The 20,054-nt window shown below is 47.6% G+C and overlaps 1 protein-coding gene across 1 annotated transcript in view; it reads right to left on the bottom strand.

Moving 5' to 3' along the window:
• Window positions 1–20,054, bottom strand: part of LOC140430325 (transcription initiation factor TFIID subunit 4-like) — a 510,261-nt gene that overhangs the window by 302,442 nt on the left and 187,765 nt on the right. The window contains exons 13-14 of the mRNA XM_072517772.1: window positions 16,810–16,935; window positions 8,694–8,750 (exon numbers count right to left, since the gene is read on the bottom strand). Coding sequence (XP_072373873.1) covers window positions 8,694–8,750; window positions 16,810–16,935 — 183 coding nt within the window. The remainder of the gene's footprint in view (window positions 1–8,693; window positions 8,751–16,809; window positions 16,936–20,054) is intronic.

The following is a 20,054-nucleotide window of genomic DNA, read 5'->3' on the forward strand; positions in this document are numbered from 1 at the left end:
GACCTATACACTGACGGTAGGGTCACAACACTGGAAGAACTGATGGAGAGATTCCAACCAGTTAAAGGCAATGGACTCAGATATCTGCAGCTTCAAAACTTCCTACGGAAGGAGACAAGGACATATCTGTGACCACCACGACAGACACTATTAGAAGAGCTACTGGACGCAGACATCCTAAACAGAGGCAACTGCAGTGACATGTACAAACAACTGCGAGAGAGGGCCGACACTGAACAGGACATGACAAGGAGGAAATCGGAGAAAGACTAGAGATTTGAAATTGGGTGGGGATTCTGGAGCAAAGCACTGCACAGGGTCAACTCTACCTCCACATGCGCGAGGCTCAACCTAAGGCAGCTAAAGGTGGTACACAGAGCCCACTTTACCAGAACCCGAATGAGCAGGTTCTTCCCGGAGGTGGAGGATAGATGTGAAAGGTGCCAAGGAGGCCCGGCCAACCACGCCCACATGTTCTGGTCTTGCCCCAGACTTGCGGGGTTCTGGACAGCCTTCTTCGAGGCAATATCCAAAGTGGTGGGAATGAAGGTGGAGCCATGGCCCGAAAGTGACGCTTTTCAGGGTATCAGACTAGCCAGATCTCTTCATGGGGAGGAGGGTGGATGCCCTTGCCTCCCTGATCGCCCGCCATTGAATCCTGCTCGTTTGGCGATCAGCAGCACCACCTAAAGCTGCCGACTGGCTGTCTGACCTATCGGAATTTCTCCAAATGGAGAAAATCAAATTCACCATACTTGGGTCGGAAGAGGGCTTCCACAAAACATGGGAGCCATTCGCCAGACTGTTCCGAGACCTGTTTGTGGTCAACACATAAATAAATAGCCAGTAGCCAGAGAGAAATAGCCAGGACAAGATAGATAGAGGAAAGCGAGGGAGGACCGCTGGTAATGGCCGGGGGGGGGGGGGGGGGGGGGGGGGGGGGGGGGGGCGCTGCCTGTTAGTATGGCTTCTAATACTTTCCATTCATTTAAATATTGAGAATGGACTGATGGGATGGGAATTGGCTGGACTGAGTTTGTTCTGCATTTACGTGTGATTCATTTAAGAGATGTTTGATATGTGGGGAGTTCCCCCCAAAAATGCCGGCCTCCCTTCCAACGTATATCGAACGCTGACTAAATGGTGGTTTGTATTTTCCAAAGGCAGTAACAAAACACCGGATAAATTAATTTCTAAGGAAGAGTTACCGACTCCTGCAATATAGCCTTGTAGCTGTTGCTTCTCAGCTCATTCTTTAAATTATCCACATTGATCTTCAAGTGCACTTTTAACTATCGAGCCAACAGTAGAAAGGTCCTTGGCATGCTTGCTGCAGCAGGAGCATTGCTACTCATTTTCCAGTTCACAGACACAGATCAGCCAAGGAGGCTGGCATGGGACAGCCTTCGTACACCATTTTGTTGAGCTTGTTTAAGGGCTCATTATAAATTCAGTACCCAATGAGAAACATAATCAAATTAGAGAGGTTTGGAACATCACACTGAGCCAGGTTCAGAAGCTTTGGCCAGTTTCCAGACTACATCTTGCAAATTGACCCAGTCAACATTCAACCAGACTAACTGCAAATATTCCAGGAAAAAATACAACCAGAAGGAGAAATTACAAGTCAAAATTTTGACCACAAGACATTTACATTAATGATTAAAACTTCAGGTAAAATTGCATGGAATCCTGTCATAGCATCTGCGCTCAAATTCAACTTTATCATAGAATCATACAATTTACAGTGCAGAAGGAGACCATTCAGCCCATCGAGTCTGCACCGGCCCTTGGAAAGAGCACCCCACTTAAACGCACCCCCCCCCACCCTATTCCCGTAACCCCACCTAACCTTTTTGGACACTAAGGGCAATTTATTTTGGCCAATCCACCTAACCTGCACATCTTTGGACTGTGGGAGGAAACCGGAGCACCTCCGGAGACACCCACGCAGACACGGGGAGAACGTGCAGACTCCGCACAGACAGTGACCCAAGCCGGGAATCGAACCTGGGACCCTGGAGTTGTGTTAACCACTGTGCTTCGGTTACTTCACTGAATTTTCAGATTGGTTCTTTATGGAAGTTAAATAGGCAAAAAGCCCAGACAGGGCTCTGTTCTGACTACATCATGACTTCTGTGTCCGTTTCTGGTTGTCAGGACACAAGAGAAGCATGCATCAAAGTAGAGAGTCACACAGATAATTCTTGTAGTGCTGAAAGATTGAAGAAACGTCTAACTTTGAAAGGGACCAACTGAGCAGCGACATTAAAAATAAAGACACAGCAGTAATGTCTATAATACATCCGAAAATAAACATAACGTGACTGGAAGATAACACATGGGACAAGTTCCCTGGGTGCAGAGTGATATAACAACTGATCAACTCCTGATGTCCAACAAATCTCTCCATTAATACCAGACTCCTGGAACAAGGTTCCTGCTATTGATCTGAAGTCCTGTAATTTTCCACAGCTCAAAACTGGGCAACATGAGGCGACTAGATTCTACTTCCACCATCACTGACTTGCCAACAAAGCCAATTCAGAACATTCAGCGGCTGCTTTCTGGAGACACATCCCCATGAGCTCACAACAGAGCTTTAAAGCTGGTCAACTTCTGAAAACACATCGGATTGTTGAGAGAATATGCCTATTTGCACCCTAATTGCAGCACTCTTTCACTACTTCAATGAAGTGGGAGCCTACGTTATTTATTCAAATCCGCGACGAGGGCTTGAAGATGCATTCTTCTGCCTCAGAGACAGAAGTGCCAGTAAATCCACCAAGCTGAAGGAAAGATGAAGGGCAAAGGCAGAGAGTGTCGACACTCATTGACGCCAAATACCAGGTGGCAAATTCTTAAGAGGACACATCATAACAGTTTTTGATTGGGATTTTGTTGCACTATAAAGTGGGAGTGTGAATTTCTGATACTTTGTTACGTTGATTGCGAAGAAGCAACCAGCAACCTTGCAAACCTGGATTTTGTCCGATTAAAAATGGACTGTGGTGATATACATCACTGTAAGTACACAAAGGGTTAATGTACATACACTACACCTAGCTAGACACTAGAGGGAGCACCAGAGACATTCAACCAATAGGTCAGTAAGATAGGACACAACCAATGGGCATTCACAATACACATAGAGGTGACACTACCACAGGAGGGCATTACACCAACCCATATAAAAGGACACATCACACATGCTCAGTCTCTTTCCAGTGGAGACTCTCAGTGAGTACAGACACAGGGTGGATTGAACATCACACCCACCACGTGGATTGTAGCAGACTGGTTCGTCAGTCTGAGTAGCTATAGAAGGATTAACAGTAGAGTCGAATCAAAGTAGGAGAATTGTTAATAGTTTAATAAACGTGTTAAAGCTATCTCCAAGTCTGAACCTTCGTTTGTCAGAGTGCACATCAAGGAAGCAGCTTATGCCATGTCAAGAGCATAACAAAACATGGACAAGACTAGAAAGAACCACTGCGATCATCTAGTGGATATCAAACTTCAATAAGTGCCATCGTACAGATTCCTTAAACCTCTTTTAACACCTCCACTGCCAAGTAACTACCCACCTCCCTGTGGAATTTTCTGAAACATTCCACCTTTATTATATTAATGCTATATATTTGTTTTTAATTCGTTAATGGGATGTGGGTGCGGCAGGCTGTGCCATTTATTGCCCATCCCCAATTGCCCTGGAGGGGGCAGTTAAGAGTCAGCCACATTGCTGTGGGTCTGGAGTCACACATAGGCCAGACCGGGTAAGGACGGCAGATTTCCTTTCGTAAAGGACGTTAATAATAATAATAATAATATTTATTGTCACAAGTAGGCTTACATTGACACTGCAAATTAGTGAGCCAGATGGGTTTTTACGACAATCCACAGTGGTTTAATGGTCATCATTTGACTTTTAATTGCAGATATTTTATTGAGTTTAAATTCCATCACCGACCGTGGTGGGATTCGAAACCGGGTCCTCAGATCATTATTGTGGGTCTCTGGATTACTAGTCCAGCGAAAATAACACTATTCCTCCCCTATATAATATAGGCTTGATGTACTTAACAGGTGGGAATAATCTGAGGTCATAAATGAAGAGCATAAGAGTGGATCACACATTGAATGGCAATTGGCTTGTGTGAGATCTTCCTCTGGCAACGTCAACCAATGGGCATGGCTAGATACAGGGTGACACTATGGGAACACCATTTCAGACCCATGCACTAATTTTCCATCTTATACATAACCTTGGTGTGTATATTTACTAAACAAACATTGGCTACCATTCTGTGGCAGCACCAAGTAAAAATGTCTACAATCAAAAACACTCACATGTAGTGCTTTCCTTAACATTTTTAGGGTGAAACTTACAAAGGTGTAAATTGACGTGCATACCATGTGCAATTATGAGTATCATCATCACATGTCCAACAACTGTGTCTTACACATTTATTTGCCAATCAGAAATGCAACTAGCCACATCTGGATTCCAGCAAGCCATTGGTGAACAATGAGTAAGATAATATACTGCACAACACAATTCCCTTGGCGCCAATATGCTATTGCAACTAATCCTCTCAAGCAAGGCTTCAAAAAGAAAGAGTAAAGAAAAAAAAAAGAGAACTTTAAAAAAATACAGTTGCTGCTGGGCCACTCCAATGAGACCATTCTTTTTAAGATGTGACGAATCACTGATGTTCCGATCGGCTGTGATTTAAATCAATCATCAATGTGCTCGATATGGTTGAACAACAGGGGGCTTCATTCCAGCTGGACATTCTCCATTATGATCTATAGACTACATTTTAAAATGCTTTATTGTACTAAGGTCAATATCATTCGATCACGTTGGACTGGGCATTAATAGTTCTTCACCCCAGTACCGAAGGAAGATACATTTTTCACACTTTATTTTAATAGCAGGTTCGAGTGGCATTCCAATTTCTAAGTTTGGCACATGGAATTCATATGGGGTCCACAGACAAGTGTTTTCTTTGCGTCTAATTTCATTTTGGAAGTTAGTTTCTTCCAGTTCTTTTCATCCAAGCAAGGAGACACAATACCTTCCTGGCGAGTGAGCGGGCTGGGCTGCCTGTGTGTTCATTATGTGCATCTTTCCAAAGAGGATCGACTGTTGGTGGATGGGGAATCCAGCGCTCTAGTCTTACTATGTAGGTGCTCTGAAGTGGAGTGCAATGCTCCTAAAGACCGAGATGCTGCAGACAAGAGTCATCATAGAATCTCTACAGTGCAGGAGGCCATTCGGCCCATTGCGTGTGCACCGGCCCTTGGAAAGAGCACCTTACTTACGTCCACACCTCCACCCTATCCCCGTAACCCCACCTCCACCCTATCCCCGTAACCCCACCTAACCTTTTGGACACGAAGGGGCAATTTAGAATGGCCAATCCACATAGGGTCCAAAGCCCTACCATCAGGAACTGGATATTTAGATGAGGGTTCAACTTTGCAGTCAGTGAATGGACACTGTTAATAGGGATCCAACACTGCACCATCATGACCAAACAAATGTTCAACGCTTAATGCTTGTAGCTAGCCTTGTATCTGAACTCTGGAGCAATTGTCTTCAAACCTGACAACAATTTAAAAAACCTCACTGAAGTTCCAATTGGACTTCAGCTCACAGCACAGTATTAACTGACCCAAGGACAACCAGTCACACTGGTACAATGAGGGGGCACTTTGCTGAGATTGTAGCTGATGAATTTAATTGTGGCATTGTTCGAAATAACATATTGTTCTCATAAAACATTAGCACCAGCATGCAATTGTAGGACACGTTTTCAGTCTGCACGAGCTGACGGCAATCTCTTGCAAGGACCCCTGCTAGCATTTGAATTTACTGGCCTGACTGCTGCATGGGAAACAGAAAGCATCCATCAAGGTAGTGAAGAGGATTTTCTTTTTTTTTAAAAATCACATGGAAAGGAAGGAGACAACACTGAAAAGACAAGTTGCAGAAGCAGCACGGTGGCGCAGTGGTTAGCACTGCTGCCTCACGGCGCCGAGGTCCCAGGTTCGATCCCAGCTCTGGATCACTGTCCTTGTGGAGTTTGCACATTCTCCCCGAGTCTGCGTGGGTTTCGCCCCCACAACCCAAAGATGTGCAGGGTAGTTGGATTGGCCACGCTAAATTGCCCCTTAATTGGAAAAAATGAATTGGGTACTCTAAATTTAAAATAAAAGAAAATAAAAGTTGCATGAGAATCGATGAGTAGTTTACACACAATATCGTCATGTTGTCTCCAAAAGTGGGTTAAGGACTGGATAAAGGGCAAGAAAATTAGAACCCCTTTCCCCAAAGTAATATTTTCCCATTGGTGCTTTTGATCCAACCAAGTGCAAATTTCTACACAACGCAACTCTCTGTCCATCAGAAAGGCCACAGGTGTTAATGGCAGTGTTACAGTGACCCGTCACAGCATTATTGTTCATTTTGAATGGTAGTGAAACAATATTCCCAGAGATTCCCCAATCAGACTTTTTTTAAATTCAGGGGATGTGGGAATCATTGGCAAAGCCAACATTTGCCGCCTATCCCAAATTGTCCTCGAAAACTTTGCACTGAGGCATCTCGAGCTGTTGTTGTCCATGTGGTGAAGATTATCCCAACGTTGCTCTCAGGTAGGGAGTTCCAGGATTTTGACCCACTGACGATGAAGACTCTGGTTTGTCCTGTACTGAGATCAATGCAGGATTATCTGGCAAGTGTCATTTTTTGGACCTTTTGCAGCACTCCGATCCAAAGTAGTGGCTTGCTCGGCCATTTCAGGGGGCAGTTAAGAACCAATTACATTGCTTTGATTCTGGACTCAAGCAGATGGCAGACCGACAGGTCAGCAGATTTCCTTCCCTGAAGGGGCATTCATGAACCAGATGGGCTTTTACAACAACCCAGTAGCTTCATGGCCATTGTGACAGAGGCTAGCATTTCATCCCAGATTTATTAAACTAATTAAATTGAAGTTTCCGAGCTGCCGTGGTGTGATTTGAACTGACATCTCTGGATCATTGATCCAGGACTCTAGATTACTAGTCCAGTAACGCAACCATCCTACTATTAGATCCTGAACACCCACTATGGCCTTTCCACAGGCCAAACATGCGTAGGTGTAATTCCTGCTGCTTGTAGATAACAGCCAACATGACAGGTAGCCTCGGAATCCATGGCTATGGAAAGGGTGAGCGCATATTACATGGATTCCAGCTCCTGACGGTTGCAGCGATACCCCTGGCCAGCCATGATCATAATGAATGGTAGAGCAAGCTTGAAGGGCCGAATGGCCTCCCACTGCTTCTATTTTCTATGTTTCTATGTTGTGTGTCTGGAGTCACATGTTGGCCAGACCGAGGAAAGATGACAGATTACCTTCCCTAACGGGCAGACGTGAACCAGACAGGTTTTTACTATCAATGATAGTTTCATGGTCACCATTACTAAGACAAGTTTCCAATTCCAAATTTTATGAATTCAATTCAAGTTCCACCAGCTGCCATGGTGGGGTCTGAACCTGTGCCCCCAGAGGATTAGCCGACACCTCCAGTCCAGTGACATTATCGCTATGTCACCATCTCTGCCTTCCAATTCCCCGGGGGAGGCCATGGCGAGGTTTGAACCCAGTTCCCAGAGCATTAGCCTGGGCCTCTGTAATGATGGTCCAATGGCATTACCACTATGACAATGCCTCCCCTCCATGGTGTCTGCTGCCCATGTCCTTCTAAGTGGGAGAGGTCACAGGTTTGGAAGGTACTGTCGAAGGAGGTTTGGCAAGTAGAGTCAGAGTTTTATGTAAGCAAAGAACGAGGCCCTTCTGCCCTTCATGTCTGTGCCGGCCATCAAGCACCTATCTATTCTAATCCCATTTTCCAACACTTGTATGCTATGGCCTTTCAAGTGCTCATCTAAATGCTTCAACGTTGCGAGGGTTCCCCCTTCTGCCACCTTTGAAAACAGAAACCCAAACTCAAAATCTACTTCAGGAGTCACCTGAGAGCAATTCCTGTAAAAGCAGCAGCTAAACACACTCTCACATGAACCAAAACTTGGAGACATCGTTCAGCCACATCGAACATAAAATACCTGGATTCCAAAAAGTCCGAAAGGAATTCTTTTTTTTTTCAATTTAGAGTACCCAATTCATTTATTTTCCAATTAAGGGGCAATTTAGCATGGCCAATGCACCTACTCTGCACATCTTTGGGTTGTGGGGGCGAAACCCACACAAACACGGGGAGAATGTGCAAACTCCACACGGACAGTGAGCCGGGGCCGGGATCGAACCCGGGTCCTCGGCGCTGTGAGGCAGCAGTGCTAACCACTGAGCCACCGTGCTGTCCCCGAAAGAAATTCTTAATGTGTTTATATAAAAATGAAATAATAACTATAAACTGTAGAATAGAACAATCTGGAAATAATACCTCCGATTACACCATAAGGTTACCAGTTTGTGTTCTCTTCTCTTGAGCGGCTGCATACACGACTGGAATTTTCTTGGGTTACGTTTTTGGTGTGAGGGGGGGTGCCGCAGGGAGGAAAAACAAAGGCAGTTTTTCACAGGTCGGATTGTTATTAGTGTGACACGGGTACAAGAACATGAAAAGTTAATCAGCGAAGCCTTGAAGGATCAAGCTTCGCCATCAGCAGTTTTCCTTACCTCCTTGGCTTTCTGCTTTAGCCTTGCCTGCTCGGGGTCCTCTTGCCTGGAGCGACTCTGGGCAGTTAGAGAGAGGAAGAGAAAGAAATCAGATGCTCAAGCTGGTTTAGAAAACAACTGGTCCACCTGTCAGAGTGAGCAAGAACTAACAAAGAACAAGGTGTTGAGCACACTGTTACACACAGGCGCTGCTTCACGCCAGCTTGGCTCTCCAGATACAGCTATTTTAAAATATTAGAGGAGAAAAAAAAGGTTTTGATTACTTAATTTACCTCAAATTTTATAATTCTACAAAATATGAAAGCTGGACATATCGTCAAATGAGAATGCTGCCATCTGGGGCTACATCGAGCAAACAAACTTAACTTTCAAAACATATCAAATATAAATATAAGATGCTCAGAATGTTTAACAGTTCTGACAGCAGCTGTGGGGAGAAAAGCAGAGTGTATTTTTCAGCGGTTCACTCTGCTCCTTTCTCCACAGCCACTGCCAGACCTGCTGAGCAGTTCCTGTGCTGATTTCAGATTTACAGCTTCTGTTCCAGGGCACGTTTTGTTGCTTCGCTCTGCCTTGTCCAAGTGCCTGAAGCCACAGACTCCCAGCTCTACAGCAGCTCTGACAGGGCAGAGAGCTCAGTCGGCCCCCGCGTGAATGTCCAGGCAGCAACTGTGTCGGACACAGTTTCTCTGCCACTTCCTCCATTTCACTGCAGTTTGGTACTCTGCCGCAGCAGGTGGGGACTCCCCAACGAGGCTGCACGCTGTTCTGTTTCCTGCCATTTTTAAATGGCAGCCCAATCACCCCCCCAACCCCCCCCCCCCCCCCCCCCACCCCCACCCCCCACACCACCCCCAGCACCAATTCACATATAAGGTGGTCCTCAGGGGCCCTCCCCGCACCCAAGCAAGGCACCTCCGAGCCCAATCCCTGGTGCAGGAAAAATGCCAGCCTGGCACTTTAGCGACAGTTTGCCAAGCTGGCACTGCCAGGCCGAGTGTGCCAGGGCACCCAGGTGGCACCGGCAGTGCCAGGCTGCCATGCTCCCCAGAGGGAAAGCATTTGGGGGCCGCCAATCCCCTGAGAGACCCCCACAAATGCAGTTCCATCTGGTCCCTGTTTGTGGAGACCAGCACTGAACGGTGCTTGCCCGAGATCTGGCTGGGGTCATACCTGGGACAAAGGAAGATGGTTGTGGTGGTTGGAGGTCAAACAACTCAATCCAGGACATCACTGCAGGAGTTGGACTTCCGGGTACGGCGATGACCAGCTGAGTCGCACGTTTCGGCAGCTCCCTGTGAAACGGACTTTTGGGCTCTTGATAGGAGCCCCAACGGCAATTTTGACGGCTAAAAACACTGTGCGGTAAACCAGAAGGGAATCCCCCCTGGATACGGATGGAAAAAGGAGGAGAGAGTGGCCAGATTGCAGTGGGTCCTTTAGAACAGCGGCAAGGAAGGCAAGCAAAAACCAAGATGGCGTCGGAAGGTGGCAGTTTAACATGGGGCCCTGAACAACAAGAGTTCTTGAAATGCTGTGTGGAAGAGATCAAAAAGGAAATGAAGAAAGAGCTGTTGGCCCCGATACTACAGGCGATCGAAGGGCTAAAGGAGGAACAAAAGACCCAGGAGCGGGAGCTTCGGGTCGTGAAGGCAAAGGCAGCCGAGAATGAGGACGATATAAAGGGCCTGGTGGTGAAGACGGAGACGCAGGAGGCACATCAGAAACGATGTGTGGAAAGGTTGGAGGCACTGGAAAACAACGCAAGGAGGAACAACCTGAGGATTCTTGGTCTTCCTGAAGGTGTGGAGGGAGCGGACGTCGGGGCATATGTGAGCACGATGCTGCACTCGTTAATGGGAGCGGAGGCCCCGGCGGGTCCGTTGGAGGTGGAGGGAGCATACCGAGTGATGGCGCGAGGACCGAGAGCAGGAGAAATTCCCAGAGCCATAGTGGTGAGATTCCTCCGTTTTAAGGATAGAGAAATGGTCCTTAGATGGGCGAAGAAAACTCGGAGCAGTAAATGGGAGAACGCGGTGATCCGCGTTTATCAAGACTGGAGTGCGGAGGTGGCGAGAAGGAGGGCGAGCTTTAATCGGGCCAAGGCGGTGCTTCATAAAAAGAAGATAAAATTTGGAATGCTGCAACCGGCAAGACTGTGGGTCACATATCGAGGGAGGCACCACTACTTTGAGACGGCGGATGAAGCGTGGACTTTTATTGTGGAAGAAAAACTGGAATGAGCGGGTTATTAAAAAGAACGTTCGAACAAAGTGGTGGGGCGAATGTGGGGGGCAAAGAGGGGTTTTATGTACTAATCCTGCGATGTGGTAACTTTTCTCTCTCCCACAGGTGGTGATGGGGGGAGGAGGGGAGGTGGAGGAGATGGGGCGTTGGCCATTAGGGGCGGGGCCAAGGGAGAAGCGCGGGCTTGGTTCCCGCGCTATGATAATCATGGCGGGAATAGAGAAGCAGGAAGGAGGGGGCGTCGCACGGTGCGAGCCGAGGTCACGGGGGGAAGCCGAGGTCAGCCAGAGTTTGCTGACTTCTGGGAGCAACATGGGGGGAGTAATTATGCTAGCGGGGGATCTAGCGGGGGGGGTGGGAGGGGGGAATTACTGGGTTGCTGCTGCTGGGGAGAGGGGGGAGCTGGTATGGGAGAGGATGGGCGGGGGGGCACCGCCTGGGGGAGATACAGCTGCGTGGGAACCGGGTGAGGAGCTGGAAAAAGGTGATGGCTAATCGACAAGGGGGGGGGGGGTAGGAAGCCCCCCAACTCGGCTGATCACGTGGAACGTGAGAGGGCTGAACGGGCCGATAAAGAGGGCACGGGTACTCGCACACCTTAAGAAACTTAAGGCAGATGTGGTTATGTTACAGGAAACGCACCTGAAACTGATAGACCAGGTTAGGCTACGCAAAGGATGGGTGGGGCAGGTGTTCCATTCGGGGCTAGATGCGAAAAACAGGGGGGTGGCTATATTAGTGGGGAAGCGGGTAATGTTCGAGGCAAAGACTATAGTGGCGGATAACGGGGGCAGATACGTGATGGTGAGTGGCAAACTACAGGGGGAGACGGTGGTTTTGGTAAACGTATATGCCCCGAACTGGGATGATGCCAATTTTATGAGGCGGATGCTAGGACGCATTCCGGACCTAGACTTGGGAAAGCTGATAATGGGGGGAGATTTTAATACGGTGTTGGAACCAGGGCTGGATAGGTCGAAGTCCAGGACTGGAAGGAGGCCGGCAGCAGCCAAGGTACTTAAAGATTTTATGGAGCAGATGGGAGGTGTAGACCCGTGGAGATTTAGCAGACCTAGGAGTAAGGAGTTCTCGTTTTTCTCCTATGTCCATAAAGTCTACTCGCGAATAGACTTTTTTGTGCTGGGTAGGGCATTGATCCCGAAGGTGAGGGGAACGGAGTATACGGCTATAGCCATTTCGGATCACGCTCCACACTGGGTGGACTTGGAGATAGGGGAGGAAACAGGAGGGCGCCCACCCTGGAGAATGGACATGGGACTAATGGCAGATGAGGGGGGGTGTCTAAGGGTGAGGGGGTGCATTGAAAAGTACTTGGAACTCAATGATAATGGGGAGGTCCAGGTGGGAGTGGTCTGGGAGGCGTTGAAGGCGGTGGTTAGAGGGGAGCTGATATCAATAAGGGCACATAAAGGGAAGCAGGAGAGTAAGGAACGGGAGCGGTTGCTGCAAGAACTTTTGAGGGTGGACAGACAATATGCGGAAGCACCGGAGGAGGGACTGTACAGGGAAAGGCAAAGGCTACATGTAGAATTTGACTTGCTGACTACAGGCACTGCAGAGGCACAATGGAGGAAGGCACAGGGTGTACAGTATGAATATGGGGAGAAGGCGAGCAGGTTGCTGGCACACCAATTGAGGAAAAGGGGAGCAGCGAGGGAAATAGGGGGAGTGAGGGATGAGGAAGGAGAGATGGAGCGGGGAGCGGAGAGAGTGAATGGAGTGTTCAAGACATTTTATAAAAAATTATATGAAGCTCAACCCCCGGATGGGAGGGAGAGAATGATGGGCTTCTTGGATCGGCTGGAATTTCCCAAGGTGGAAGAGCAGGAAAGGGTGGGACTGGGAGCACAGATCGAGGTAGAAGAAGTGGTGAAAGGAATTAGGAGCATGCAGGCGGGAAAGGCCCCGGGACCGGATGGATTCCCAGTCGAATTCTATAGAAAATATGTGGACTTGCTCGCCCCGGTACTGACGAGGACCTTTAATGAGGCAAAGGAAAGGGGACAATTGCCCCCGACTATGTCTGAAGCAACGATATCGCTTCTCTTAAAGAAGGAAAAGGACCCGCTACAATGCGGGTCCTATAGACCTATTTCCCTCCTAAATGTAGATGCCAAGGTCCTGGCCAAGGTAATGGCAATGAGAATAGAGGAATGTGTCCCGGGGGTGGTCCACGAGGACCAAACTGGGTTTGTGAAGGGGAGACAGCTGAACACGAATATACGGAGGTTGTTAGGGGTAATGATGATGGCCCCACCAGAGGGAGAAACGGAGATAGTAGTGGCGATGGATGCAGAGAAAGCATTTGATAGAGTGGAGTGGGATTATTTGTGGGAGGTGTTGAGGAGATTTGGTTTTGGAGAGGGGTATGTTAGATGGGTGCAGCTGTTGTATAGGGCCCCAGTGGCGAGCGTGGTCACGAATGGACGGGGATCTGCATATTTTCGGCTCCATAGAGGGACAAGGCAGGGATGCCCTCTGTCCCCATTATTGTTTGCACTGGCGATTGAGCCCCTGGCGATAGCGTTGAGGGGTTCCAAGAAGTGGAGGGGAGTACTTAGGGGAGGAGAAGAGCACCGGGTATCTTTGTATGCGGACGATTTGCTACTATACGTGGCGGACCCGGCGGAGGGGATGCCAGAAATAATGCGGATACTTGGGGAGTTTGGGGATTTTTCAGGGTATAAATTGAACATGGGGAAAAGTGAGTTGTTTGTGGTGCATCCAGGGGAGCAGAGTAGAGAAATAGAGGACCTACCGTTGAGGAAGGTAACAAGGGACTTTCGTTACCTGGGGATCCAGATAGCTAAGAATTGGGGCACATTGCATAGGTTAAATTTAACGCGGTTGGTGGAACAGATGGAGGAGGATTTCAAGAGATGGGATATGGTATCCCTGTCAATGGCAGGGAGGGTGCAGGCGGTTAAGATGGTGGTCCTCCCGAGATTCCTCTTTGTGTTTCAGTGCCTCCCGGTGGTGATCACGAAGGCTTTTTTTAAAAGGATTGAAAAGAGCATCATGGGTTTTGTGTGGGCCGGGAAGACCCCGAGAGTGAGGAAGGGATTCTTACAGCGTAGCAGGGATAGGGGGGGGCTGGCACTATCGAGCCTAAGTGAGTATTATTGGGCCGCTAATATTTCAATGGTGAGTAAGTGGATGGGAGAGGAGGAGGGAGCGGCGTGGAAGAGATTAGAGAGGGCGTCCTGTAGGGGGACTTATGGTGACAGCCCCATTGCCGTTCTCACCGAGGAACTACACCACAAGCCCGGTGGTGGTGGCTACACTGAAGATTTGGGGACAGTGGAGACGGCATAGGGGAAAGACTGGAGCCTTGGGGGGGTCCCCGATAAGAAACAACCATAGGTTTGCCCCGGGGGGAATGGATGGGGGATATGGAATGTGGCAAAGAGCAGGAATAACGCAACTGAAAGATCTGTTTGTGGATGGGAAGTTTGCGAGTCTGGGAGCGCTGACCGAGAAATATGAGTTGCCCCAAGGGAATGCATTCAGGTATATGCAACTGAGGGCTTTTGCGAGGCAACAGGTGAGGGAATTCCCGCAGCTCCCGACACAAGAGGTGCAGGACAGAGTGATCTCAAAGACATGGGTGGGGGATGGTAAGGTGTCAGATATATATAGGGAAATGAGGGACGAAGGGGAGACTATGGTAGATGAACTAAAAGGGAAATGGGAAGAAGAGCTGGGGGAGGAGATCGAGGAGGGGCTGTGGGCAGATGCCCTAAGCAGGGTAAACTCGTCGTCCTCGTGTGCCAGGCTAAGCCTGATTCAGTTTAAGGTATTACACAGGGCACATATGACTGGAGCACGGCTCAGTAAATTTTTTGGGGTGGAGGATAGGTGTGCGAGGTGCTCGAGAAGCCCAGCGAATCATACCCATATGTTTTGGTCATGCCCGGCACTACAGGGGTTTTGGATGGGGGTGACAAAGGTGCTTTCAAAAGTAGCAGGAGTCCGGGTCGAACCAAGCTGGGGGTTGGCTATATTTGGGGTTGCACAAGAGCCGGGAGTGCAGGAGGCGAGAGAGGCCGATGTTTTGGCCTTTGCGTCCCTAGTAGCCCGGCGCAGGATATTGCTAATGTGGAAAGAAGCCAAGCCCCCGGGGGTGGAGACCTGGATAAATGACATGGCGGGGTTTATAAAGCTAGAGCGGATTAAGTTCGTCCTAAGGGGGTTGGCTCAAGGGTTCACCAGGCGGTGGCAACCGTTCGTCGAATACCTCGCAGAAAGATAGACGGAATGGGAAAAAGAAGGCAGCAGCAGCAGCCCAGGATCGGGGGGGGGGGAGAAGGAACCAGAAGGACTCTCAGGGTTGTTAATATATACTGTATAGTATGTATAGGTCGTTGCTACAGATAATTATATATTGGACTGTTAAATTATATTTTTGGAGAGTGTTACTTGTGACAAGGCAGTTGCCAATTAGGGCTAGTTTTCATTTTTGTTATTTATTATTTATTCATTTTTTGTTTATAAAATAGGTCATTGTTATTTGTGTTGTTATAATATTGTGTAAAGGATGCACAATGTACTGTGTTGGTTGACCAAAAATTTTCAATAAAATATTTAATTTAAAAAAAATCACTGCAGGAGTTCCTCAGGGTAGTGTCCTCAGCCCCAACCATCTTCAGCTGCTTCATCAGTGACCTCAAAATGCATTACAGGTAAGACTCTTCCCTGATATCTTTGTGGGGAGTACCTCCACCATTCAGAAGGAGGCCTGCCATCACTTCAAGGGCAACGAGAGATGGGCGATAAACAATGGCTTTGCCAGTGAAGTCCACATCCTGTGACTGAATTTTAAAAAACTGAACACCAAGGAGTGGTGGGAGAATGGTGAGAGGGGGGTGACTGAATGAAGGGGGCCGCAAGGACGGGGTGGAAAGTTGGGGGAGGCAGGGACAGGAGTGGCATTTTTGGCAGGAGCCAAAAAGGATGGCTTCAGCCATGCAGACATTAAACTGGAATAAGTTCTTGCAGATCTGCAATGTGATATTGGTGAAGGAGCTGGACAGCACAGTGGCGGCTACTGTGTCAACGGCCATGGCAGAAACTTGAAGCTGGGCATGAACCGAAGAATGGAAGTTGCTTCAAGGTGTTCGCCAATAAGGGGCAGTGCATTGGCGAGGAACTGAGGGCAGAACCTCAAAGCACATCAGACACAATCACGAGCAGGCACAGAGGAAGCCACCCCAGGAAGTTAAAGATTGCACGGGAACCAAACAAGGGCAGAGCCACATGGGGAGGCCATAGAGGACAAACAACGGATGAGCAAAGGATGATGAACTGTGTTAAATTCAGCAGCGACAGGAATAGCACAATAGTGCTTCAGTCACAAAGCTGTTGAAAGCGTGAATCAATGCAGTGTTTCCGACATGGGCAGGGGGAAACTGGATTAATAGGAAAAGTGCCAACTGTCCCAATGCTGGTGTCGCTGGTCTGGCCCTTAACTTACTTCATCAAGTAGTTTGGACTTGATGGTAAAGGCACACTCAATGAGTATGGCTTACAAACTAACTTTTATGACTATTTTACGATGAACAATAAACTGCTCATTGTAGCACTGCACCCCAGTGGCTAATCAGTGTGCTTTAGTTAGATGAAAATTGAGACTACAGTCCAATCAAACAATTTGTAACCTTGCCTCTTTGAGCCAAATTCTAGAACAGAATGGGTTACTCATACAAGCCTTTTCTCACATACTTGGCCTTTTTTTTCGAGGGGTGGCAGTTTGAGTTCCAGCCCCATCCTCTCCAGATCTACAGAAATCCACTGTAGTTCAAACTGATGCCATCTGACAATTTGGCTTCAACACGGAATTAGGACATACCTTTGCTGCTTTTAATAGAATTTCTCTCTCCTGATCGTCCTTCCTTTGTTTTTCAAGCCGCTCCAGATGTTCAAAGAATTTCAGCTGCGTCCGAACATCTGTTGCTTGTTCGTACCATTCATGGTCCTACAAATCATTTAAAGAGGAGAAAAATAACTTGAAAAAATATCTTGTGCACTGCCAATAAATGTATTTTATACCAATATTAACCCACTCTAACTTAATTACAAGCAACAATAATAATCGTTATTATTGTCACAAGTAGGCTTACATTAACACTGCAATGAAGTTACTGTGAAAATCCCCTAGTCGCCACATTCCGGCGCCTGTTCGGGTTCACAGAGGGAGAATTCAGAATGTCCAATTCACCTAACAGCACGTCTTATGGGACCTGTGGGAAGAAACCGGGGCACCCGGAGGAAACCCACGCGGACACAGGGAGAACGTGCTGACTCTGCACAGTCACCCAAGCCAGGAATCGAACCTGGGACCCTGGCGTTAACCACTGTGATCATGTAATGCGTGCAAATGTGGCTATCCCATGTTCAACAAGTCAATCACTATATTCAGGCCTAACCATCAGCTGATACTACAAGAACAAGTCATTTCGAGTAACAATAACGTAGAGTAACATTTTTTTTAAATTACAGCAAGGAATTGGACGCTGAGTGCGAAAGGGAAGATTCATTACTGTTGTCTCAGAGCTTTGGTTTGGCTGAGGTTTCTTTGGGAGGTAGTCCCAAAGAGCACAACCCAACCAATTAAGGTTCTGTCACCGCTGGGCTGAAGGAATAGGCAAAGTTCAGAGTCAGAGCGGAGAAGTATTCAAGGGAGGAAGAAAGTTCTGTAAGATCGCAGAAATATTTTTGTGCAAGATCATGAAAAGATTTGAGGAAAAGCTGCAAGTTTTAAAATGTAATGTATTAGGGGATGGCCGGCCAATGTGAGTCAGCGAGCCAAGGATTGGAGTGCAAAAAGGGAACAGAATTCAGTGAGGCACAGGATCCAGGCAGGTGGTGGAAACTGAATCCAATAAATATCTGGAATTAGAAGTTAAAAAACGAGTTAAAAAGAAGTTTTAGAAGCACAGAACGAGAGTAAAAGATAGATTTAGAGGGTATGCTGGGCACAGCTTGCAAGAAGTCACCTCGCTCCGGCGCCAACTTGGGCACCATGGGAAAGTGACTGTGAGGATCTTGAGCAAATTTTCAAATGGCGTGACAAGGTATTGGAGGTGTTTGCAGGCTTATAAGTGGACAAATCTCCAGGTCCAGATGAATTGCATTCCAGGATGCTGTGAGAGGGGAGGGAGGAGATTACAGAGGCTCTGACCCAAATTTTAATTCCTCCTTGGCCTCTGAGGAGGTGCCAGAGGACTGAGGAAAGGCTAATGTGGTCCCACTATTTAAGAAAGGCGGTAGCGATAAGGCAGGGAGCAACATAAGACCATTAGACATAGAAGCAGAATTAGACCACTCGGCGCATCAAGTCAGCTCCGCCATTCAATCATGGCTGATATTTTTCACATCCCCATTCTCCTGCCTTCCCCCCCATAACCCCTGATCCCCTTATTAATCAAGAACCTATCTATCAAAGATAGGTGCAGACTCAAAGGGCTGAATGGCCTCCTTCTGCACTGTAAATTCAATGATAATCTATGATTAATCTAGGACAAAGGTTCGGCACAACATTGTGGGCAGAAGGGCCTGTTCTGTGCTGTATTTTCTATGTTCTATCTCTGTCTTAAAGACACTCAGTGATTTGGCCTCCACAGCCTTCTGCATCAAAGAGCTCCACAGATTCACCACCCTCTGGCTGAAGAAATTCCTCCTCACCTCTGTTTTAAAGGATCGTCCCTTTAGTCTGAGATGGTGTCCTCTGCTTCTACTTTTTCCTACAAGTGGAAACATCCTCTCCACGTCCACTGAGACTAATGAGTCTCCTGTTAGTAGTAGGAAAAATATTGGAGAAAATTCTGAAGGAGAGAATCAATCTCCATTTGGAGAGGCAAGGTTTGATCAGGAATAGTCAGCATGGCTTTGTCAAAGGGAGGTCATGCCAAACAAATTTGATTGAATCTTTTGAGCATGTGACCAGATGTGTCGATGAGGGTAATGCAGTTGATGTAGGTTACATGAATTTTAGCAAAGTCTTTGACAAGGTCCCACATGGGAGACTTATAAAGAAGACAAATGCAGCTGGGATACAGGGTAACTTGATAAGGTGGATTCAAAATTGGCTTAGCTGGAGGAGACAGAAGGTGATGACAGACGGCTGCTTTAGTGACTGAACGAAAGTGTCCAGTGGCCTACCAGAGGGATCTGGGATGGGTCTCCTACTGTTTCTCATTTATGTAAACAACATAGATGACTATGTGGGGGGTAGAATCAGTACATTTGCGAATGACACAAAGATTGGCCGGTTCATTAACAGTGAGGTTGAGTGTCTTGGGTTACAGGAAGATATCGACGGGATGGTCAAATGGGCAGAAAAGTGGCAGATGAAATTTCACCCTGAAAAGTGTGATGTGATACACACTGGAAGAAGAAATTTGACAAGGAAGTGTTCAATTAATGGCATGAGACTGGGAAGTCCTGAGGAACAAAGGGACCTTGGTGTGTTTGTAAACAGATCTCTGAAGGCAGAAGGGCAGGTCAATAGGGTAGTAAAAAAGGCAGATGGGTCACTTGCCTTTACCAATTGAGGCATAGATTACAAAGCAGGGAGGTCATGTTGGAGTTGTATAGAACTTTGGTGAGGCCACAGCGGGAGTACTGTGTGCAATTCTGGTCGCCACATTATAGGAAGGACGTGATTGCACTGGAGGGGGTGCAGAGGAGATTCACCAGGATGGTGCCTGAGATGGAACATTTAAGTTATGAAGAGAAGTTGGATAGGATGGGTTGTTTTCTCTGGAGCAAAGACTGAGGGGCGAACTGATCGAGGTGTACAAGATCATGACGGGCATGGACAGGGTGGATAGGGAGCAACTGTTCCCCTTAGTTTAAGGGTCAGTTACAAGGGGACACAAGTTCAAAGTGAGGGGTGAGGTTTAGGGAGGATTTGAGGAAAAGCTTTTTTTCCCCCAGAGAGTGGCCATGGTCTAGAATGCGCTGCCTGGGAGGGTGGTAGAGGCGGGTTGCCTCACATCCTTTAAAAAGTACCTGGATGAGCACTTGGCACATCTTAACATTCAAGGCTATGGGCCAAGTGCTGGCAAATGGGATTAGGTAGGCAGCTCAGAT

This window comes from Scyliorhinus torazame, chromosome 10 (assembly GCF_047496885.1).
Source record: "Scyliorhinus torazame isolate Kashiwa2021f chromosome 10, sScyTor2.1, whole genome shotgun sequence".
Taxonomy (NCBI): domain Eukaryota; kingdom Metazoa; phylum Chordata; class Chondrichthyes; order Carcharhiniformes; family Scyliorhinidae; genus Scyliorhinus; species Scyliorhinus torazame.